We start from the raw sequence: 8,806 nt of genomic DNA, 5'->3' as shown, positions 1-8,806 counted from the left end.
TGAGATAGTTTCAAAATTGTGGCAAGAATTATGATGAGAGAAAATAGTTGAAAAGGAACGTGAGTGTACAGGGACATTTTTGGGCATTTGAAAAATAGACCAAGATACCAACTGTTTCTATAAAATGCTCAAATTTAATAAATAGTAAAAGATATATATGATATTTTTCAAAAAATAAGCATTGTCCACAGCTATATGCAGTTCTTTGAGAAATATGTCATACATGGGCCTCATGTAAGAAAATATGCATGCAGTTGTGAATGATCACGCCACCACCAAATGGCTTTGTCAGCAATTGCTCCACTATTTTAGGATGATCGATGCTTTGTACGTGTAACCGTGGATCAGGGTAATTTTTATTAATAATGTCAAAAGTATATATCTATTATATCATATTAATAACATCAATTACGTTATGAGATTTTGACAAATATAATATTTTTATTGAACATCGATATTATATATATATATATATATCAGTTTTGATAATGGAAATCCAACGATGTATCATATGATATAAATTTCAATTTCGGTGGTCGGAGATTTGAAGATCATACATCGTTGGATTCCCATTATCAAAACGATTCTACCATAAATTTCAACGGAATCGGAGTTGTTTTGGACACGGATGCACGTGGATCCCCGCACCCTGGGGTGCACCCTAGGGTGCGTGGGATCAAAACTGTAAAACTGTATTTATATATATATATTTGGCTCAATTTTTATGGCTCATTACTACTGTATCTCATATTCATTCAACAAATACACTAAAATCTACAAAACTACAGTTTTCTTCATATTTTTCCAACTGTACAGTAAGTCAGTAACATGTCTGAAATTGTGTATAAATAAAGTGGTCAAGGAAACGAAATACGAGTGAATTCTTCAAATCTACTTACAGCATCGTCATACGTGTTTGTCTGCCACGAGACGAACCTTATTCAACGAATCCTTGAATGCTTGCCTAGCCACCATGTAACGATCCTGGGTTGTGATCCCTTCCGCCACAACTTGAATTGCTCGTCTGGAAAGGTGATCATACCACTGAACAGGGTTAGTGATGTCAATGATTTTAGATCCGAGATCCGGAGTGTAAACACGCTTCAAATCTTTTCTCCACCGTGTTAAAATGTACAAGTTCGGGATTTCTTCAACCCCGTTGTGGTTGAGGACAGTTAAGGCATGTCGGCACAGGTATCCTCGGAAGTTGAAGCAACTACAGATACAACGAACGTCTAGACCTACTTTATCGAACACAACTTCAAAATTTCTTGATTCTTGGGCATCTCCCTCGGTATTCCGTTCCTTGACCATGTAGGTGATAACTGCCCCATTAGCATGGATTTGAGTTACAAGGAGACAATTAGCCATCAACACCACCTCTTCTTGGAATCTCAAGAATATATCTTTAGTATACACTTCAGATAGCTGCAATTCGTAGTTGCAACTAGTTCTCAACACCGGTCTGAAGTCTCTGGACTCTACATCGTTCATATCTTCTCGCTGAAGTTTATTTTGTTGAACTAATTCGAAAAAATTAAAGAATTCGCTCCAAGTGGTTTGCTCATGTAAATGCCCGTGGAAAAAGGGGCACATGTATTCACCTGGTTGTGAAGTATATATTCCGGCAAATAAGGTGTCTTTCAAATAAACTGGAGCCCATCGTTCTCGATCTTCATATAAAGTTCGAAGCCATTCATGATCCCTAATAGCACAATGCTGGATCATCTCCTCCCACGACATTTCAAAATCTTCTACTTTCATTGAGCTGTACACTGCTCTGTTTAGTAATGTCTGGATTAGAGCTGACTCCCTCATTTCTCCTGTTTTTTCATGAATGTACTGCATCACATTGGGTAGACAAAGACGGTGGTTAGCCCTTGGAAAAACCTCAGAGATTGCCCCACACAATGCCTTACTCTTGTCTGTAATTATAGTTTGTGGAGGCCGTCCTAAAACGCAAGTAAGCCAGGCTCGCATCAACCAAATATACGTCTCCATAGTTTCATCCACAACAAAACCACAGCCCAGCAACACAGACTGACCGTGGTGATTTAATCCAGTGAATGTCAAAAGCGGAACAATATACTTTTTCGAAAGATATGTTGTGTCGACCACGACAACATCACAAAAATACCTATAGGCAGCCCTAGACCTAGAACTGATCCAAAACACATTCTTTAAACAACCTTCATCGCTTAAATCCATGATATAGAAAAAGTTCGGGTCAACAAGCTGCGCCCGATGAAAATACTGATAAAGAGCTAGCATATCGCCGCCTCTGAAATTTAAGTGTGTTGAATGTTGTACGTGATTGCTATATTCTTTTTCATTTAAGCTTCGATAACTCGCTGAATCTGCACAAAAAGTTCGATATAACTTGATTGTTTGCACTTCTATGTTAGCAGCAGACTCTAACTTCCTTTTGGCTCCTGCATCAATCTTCTTATGTGACCTGGAGTTTTGAGCTCTGTCATGGTCCAGCAAATGATTGTGTTCTGTTTTAACTTCATCTAATCTCCATCTGTTCGATTCCAGTAACCTCAGCCTAATCATTGCTGGGCATCCAGTCCTCGTCTCCTTTCTTCGAGTGCTTGCTTCTTTCATTGCCTTAAAACCTTCGCAATTGCAACATAGAACTGCCCCACGCTTCTCTTTGCTGCCCCGCTTTGTCCACGAAGATTTGACTCTGATACCGAATCCAAGCTCCTTGGAGTAGCAGTTGTAATATTTATAAGCATCATCATACGACTCAAACTCCATACCCGCAGCAGGAGGGGGACAAGACATAACCCCAGTGGCATCATCTGTTGAATTAAGATCACCGTTCCTCTGAATCTCAGGAAATTGATTGCCCCTGCAATTGTGGTCATTGCCCGAAATCTCCCGAATTTGAACACCATTGCTCTCATGACCATTTGTTCCAAATTCAAGCATGTGTCCACCCTCAATACAAGGAATTTGCCCTCCGTCATCGCCATTGTCATTTCTTTCAATGCCAAACACTTGCTGAATGGAACTTTTAAGATCATTGCTCCTAACTCCAAGCATTTGGTTGTCCTCATGCTCAAGATCATTGGTCTCAAACTCGAAGTCATCTTCTCCTTCATCATCTACCAGTTCACCTTCTTCAGCATCATCCACCTACACCAAAACACAAGAAAGAATCACAAAAACATACAAACAGGAACGAAGGTACACCAAAAAATGCAAAGAATTCATTAAATGAAAATTCTCCGTGCAATAGAAAATACTGCCAATTTCTAATTTGGTAGAGACCCATGTAACCGTAACTACAAGGTAAAATCGAAATAACCTTATATATATGTAATGATAACAAACGCACATAACTGGCAAATTTACAGAGAAATCCTGATTATGTTTTCCACTCAATCAACTTTAACTTTCGCTGAAAATTCAACATCGCAATTCAGTTAACAGAATTACAAATGGAAAAAACGGCATCCATTTCTTTCGAAAATTTGGCAGAAAATATTATAAAAATGGAGCCAACGTATGAATTGGTCGTGGGTGATATTAAACACAAACAGGAGGTGTACCGATTACTATGCAAAGGCACGGGGAATGGAAAATTCGGGAGGCACTTACGGTGAGTTCGATGCCGGAATTCGGATTCGGAGGGATGGCAGCGTCGGCTGCTGAGAAAACGGCGTCGTCCGCCATGCTGTGAGAGGAGCGTCACGCGATATTGCGTCAAAGCCTGAGAGGTTAGCTTTACCCTACTTTTGTTTTGAATTTGTAAGGATACGCCCTATATTATCTTCTTGTTACAATTTTTCGGCTGCTGTTCGTTTTTTTTTTCCTCCCGTTTATAACTACACAAAAAATTCAACCGAAAATTAAGTGATGTTTGCAACCTCTAAAAATAAATAATTATGAAAATTTTCTTAACAATCTTTGTTAAAAAAATCTCCATAATCACTTTTTTTAGGGCATCGTATGTAAAGTTTATAAAAATATAAACATCCCGTTATAAACCCCACCCGCATTGCTGGGATGGGGTTTATAATTTTTTCAATAAACCGATCCCAAAATCTTGGGATGCTGTTTGTCTTGTTTTTTTTTTTTTTTTGCTTTTTGTTTTCATTTTTGCTTTTTTTTTGTTTTGGTATAAATTTGGGTACTTTTTTATTTTGTATTTTGTTTTTTATTTCACCATTTTATATAATATTTTTGTTAAATTATTAATATTGGTAGCGCTAAGTCGAGTCACGCCCAAATTACCCAACTCAAATCAGATAACAAAATATGCAGTAGTATGAGTAGGGATCGTTTCCACGAGAAAAGTGAAATTTAAATTGTGTTCTTAAAATACTGAAAATAATAAAAGGGGTTTTTTTTATTTTACTAACTAATTTGAGTACTGCCTATCACCCGGAGACTGATGGACAGACATCGCAATATCCGTACCCTAGAGGATATGCTTTGGGCGTGTACTATGGATTTTGGTTCAGTTTGGCAAGATCATTTGCCATTGATTGAGTTCGCGTACAACAACAGCTACCATCGTAGCATTGGGATGACACCTTTTGTAGTGACCCTTACCCGGATCACCTACTAAACAGAACTTATGCATGCAATTAACTTAATTAAACAGATATCAGAATAAAACTGCGGAATCCAATAACATTATACAATAATATACAACCAAATCGAATAGCTGTATAAACCCAAACAATAGTAATAAAATCTGGACGAAGCTCCAGCTGGCCAACCACTGACTAGCCCCTCCTGGATCCACCCTCCTCGTCCAATCGCAAACCTGCCCCATGGAATAGGGTGTCCAGAAAATACAGAGTACGAGACGTGAGCATAAAACGCTCAGTGCGAGAGTATGAGTATACATGCATGCAAAGTGAACTCCCTATAGACTCGAGGTCAAGGATCAGATAACAGAGACAGACTGGGCCCTGGTATGTAGCACGCTGTGCCGTCGCTTCAGGAGGTGGCTCCCATACCGAGATAATCGTGGATACGCCGGACCCAAATCGATGAAAGTCCATCCACTAACAGGATAGGGTATAACCCTACTACAGACATCTCGAAGGAGATACAGCAAGATGCGAATGAATGCAGCATAATATCATGGCATATAAATCATGCAGTCATATAATACATGCATACTCAGTCAGGATATCTCGAACAGTACTTTCGTACCTCAGTACAGTGCAAGCTCTACCAACTCTAGGTCCACGCCTATAATCTGCTCTACACTGCCAAATGATACTACTATCATTAAAGTGCTCTAAAAGCCTTAACTAAGCTATTGCATACTCCTAAATATTTATAGAAAGCAAAAGCTATACCTTCGTCCATCGTTAGCCCTTTGATGTCGATGCCTCCAGAACTTGGGCACGACTCCGCTACGACTACCGAACGCCTCTCCGACCTCCGGACCAAGCCTAAGAAGACTAGAACAGCTCCAAAAGGACTAGAATAGAAAGGAGAACTCGGAATTGGCAAATGAAAGTGAAGTCTCGGCCTTCTATTTATAGACAACGATCGGAACTTCCGATCCTTGATCGGAACGTCCGAACCTCGATCGGAACGTCCGATCCTGTCATCTGAGCTTCCGAAGATCCTGATCTGCCACGTGTCAAAATATCACTTGACGACTCCGGATAGGGGTGATCGGAGCTTCCGGTCCTGATCGGAGCTTCCGATCCAACCACACGTCATGCCTGACGTAATAACATCGGTGCCTCCGATCGCTCATCGGAGCTTCCGATCCTGTTCGGAGCTTCCGATCGTACCTTCGGAGCTTCCGATCCGTCCGATACCTAATTCAATTAATTAGCATTAATCCTTTAATTACTCAATTAGGGCACGGGCTACTACATTCTCCCCCACTTAAGATATTTCGTCCTCGAAATCAGATCTTAAGTACCGAATGCAAATACAGAAATCAGAAACATTCTTTATTCAAATCAAACGTTTACAGAGTTTGCAACTGAATACAACTTAAAGAATGAAATCAAAACAACTCAGGATGGTCTTTACGCATCCTGTCCTCAAGCTCCCAAGTAGCTTCCTCAGTGCCTCGGCGCTGCCACTGAACTAAAACCAAAGGAATGACTTTGTTCCGTAAAACCTTATCCTTATAATCGAGGATACGAAGAGGTTTCTCAACATAAGTCAAATCCTTGTCTACCTGAACCTCAGATCGCTGCAGAATATGAGATTCATCCGCCACATACCGTCGCAACAGAGATACGTGGAACACGTCGTGAATACTGGATAGATGCGGTGGCAAAGCTAGTCGATAAGCCAAATCGCCAATGTTCTCCAAGATCTCAAACGGACCGATAAATCTGGGAGACAACTTGCCCTTAAGGCCAAATCTGAGAATCTTGCGGAAAGGTGACACTCTCAGAAACACTTTCTCCCCGACCTCGAACCGCAAAGGCCTACGCTTGATATTAGCATAACTGGCCTGACGATCCTGTGCAGTCTTAATCCGTTTCTTGATCTGATCAACAATGTCTATCGCCTGCTGGATAAACTCCGGTCCTTCAGCCTGTCTCTCCCCCACTTCTTCCCAGAAGAGTGGAGTACGACAACGTCGCCCATATAACGCTTCAAAAGGTGCCATCCCAATACTAGTGTGATAGCTGTTGTTGTAAGCGAACTCGATCAACGGCAAATGATCCTGCCAGGCTGAACCAAAATCCATGACGCACGCTCTAAGCATATCTTCTAACGTACGGATAGTGCGCTCTGACTGACCATCAGTCTCTGGATGATAGGCTGTACTCAAACTGAGAGTAGTACCCATCGCACGCTGAACACTCCCCCAGAATCTAGAAGTAAACCTGGGGTCCCGATCGCTGACAATGCTCACAGGCACTCCATGAAGTCGGACGATCTCCTGAATGTACATCCGTGCCATGCGATCCACAGAGTACTCTCGGCTATAGGCAATGAAATGCGCTGACTTGGTGAGTCGGTCCACCACCACCCAGATAGCATCACAGTTCCTCGAGGATACCGACAAATGGGTCACAAAATCCATAGTGATAAACTCCCATTTCCATTCAGGAATAGGCAGACTGTGAAGCAATCCTCCAGGTCGTCGGTGCTCTGCCTTGACCTGTTGACACACCAAACATCTCGAAACAAACTGATAAACACTGCGTTTCATTCCCTTCCACCAGAAACGAGTACGTAGATCCTTGTACATCTTGTTGCTCCCAGGATGAATACTCAACTTAGTGCGATGTGCCTGAGATAAAATCTCCTCTCGCAACTCTTCATCCTGTGGAATCACAAGCCTACCAGACAAACACAGAAAGCCATCTGACTGATAATGAAATCCAGACGAGCTACCCTCGTTAGCTAGACGAGCTAAACGCTGGGTCTTTGAATCAGACATCTGAGCATCTCGGATCCGCGAATACAAGGCTGGCTCAGATAATATCGCAAACATCTGGATACTCTGCATACCTTTCTTATGCTTGAAGGTAAAACCTGAAGTACAACAGTCACTGATCGCACTAGACATCGAACAAGTCTGAAGTGCGGATAGTCGCACCTTGCGACTCAAAGCATCAGCGGTGAGATTAGCAGCTCCCGGATGGTACTTAATCTCGCAATCATAGTCCTTAAGCAAATCCATCCAACGTCTCTGCCTCATGTTCAACTCCGCCTGAGTGAACAAATACTTGAGACTCTTATGGTCGGTGAAGATCTCAAATTTCTCGCCATAAAGATAATGACGCCAGATCTTCAAAGCGAACACAATGGCTGCCAATTCCAAATCATGGACTGGGTAGTTGTCCTCGTGAAGTTTCAGCTGTCTAGAAGCGTATGCGATCACATGCCCATTCTGAGTCAGGACACAACCTAACCCCTGAAGAGAAGCATCCGTGTAAACTACATACCCTCCAGATCCTGACGGTAATGCTAACACCGGCGCAGAAGTCAACCGCCGTCGAAGCTCACGAAAATTCTCCTCACACTCGGAGGACCACTCAAAATCCACACCCTTGCGGGTAAGCTGCGTCAACGGTCGAGCTAATTGAGAGAAGTTCAGAATGAAGCGACGATAATACCCTGCTAGACCCAGAAAACTACGGATCTCAGCAACTGTCTTCGGACGCGACCAATTAAGTACCGCTTCAATCTTGCTTGGATCAACAGAAATCCCCTCCCTGGATATGATATGGCCAAGAAAGACCACTCTATCCATCCAGAACTCACAATTGCTCAGCTTGGCGTACAATTGCTCATCTCGAAGAGTCTGCAGTACTAACCGCAAGTGAGAAACATGCTCTTCCGTATTACGCGAATAAACCAGGATGTCGTCAATGAAGACCACGACAAACTTGTCCAAATACTCCCTAAAGACACGGTTCATCAGATCCATGAATATAGCCGGCGCATTAGTCAAACCAAATGGCATCACTAGGAACTCGTAATGCCCATAGCGAGTACGAAATGCAGTCTTGGCTACGTCCTGATCACGGACTCTCAACTGGTGATACCCAGATCTCAAGTCAATCTTGGAGTAAATTGATGTGCCCTGCAGCTGGTCAAACAAGTCATCAACACGAGGCAACGGATACTTGTTCTTCACAGTCACTCGATTCAGCTGCCGATAGTCAATGCACAGCCGCATCGACCCATCCTTCTTCTTCACGAAGAGAACAGGAGCTCCCCAAGGAGATACACTAGGACGAATGTACCCCTTGTCCAAAAGATCATGTAGCTGATTCTTTAACTCACGCATCTCTGACGGAGCCAGACGATACGGTGCTCTAGAAATAGGCGAAGTACCCGGCATCAA

The 8,806-nt window shown here is 42.3% G+C and overlaps 1 protein-coding gene across 1 annotated transcript; it reads right to left on the bottom strand.

Annotated features, from left to right (window-relative positions):
* Positions 1-723: 723 nt before the first annotated feature.
* Positions 724-3,845, bottom strand: LOC140882921 (protein FAR1-RELATED SEQUENCE 8-like). Its single transcript, XM_073289184.1, has 2 exons — positions 3,610-3,845; positions 724-3,144 (listed from the first exon to the last, which is right to left on the bottom strand). The coding sequence occupies exons 1-2, from the start codon at positions 3,682-3,684 to the stop codon at positions 907-909; spliced, it is 2,313 nt and encodes a 770-aa protein (XP_073145285.1). The 5' UTR covers positions 3,685-3,845; the 3' UTR covers positions 724-906.
* Positions 3,846-8,806: the final 4,961 nt, after the last annotated feature.

Source organism: Henckelia pumila, chromosome 2 (genome assembly GCF_033568475.1).
Source record: "Henckelia pumila isolate YLH828 chromosome 2, ASM3356847v2, whole genome shotgun sequence".
Lineage (NCBI taxonomy): Eukaryota > Viridiplantae > Streptophyta > Magnoliopsida > Lamiales > Gesneriaceae > Henckelia > Henckelia pumila.
This window is presented reverse-complemented; position numbering and strand designations above follow the sequence as displayed.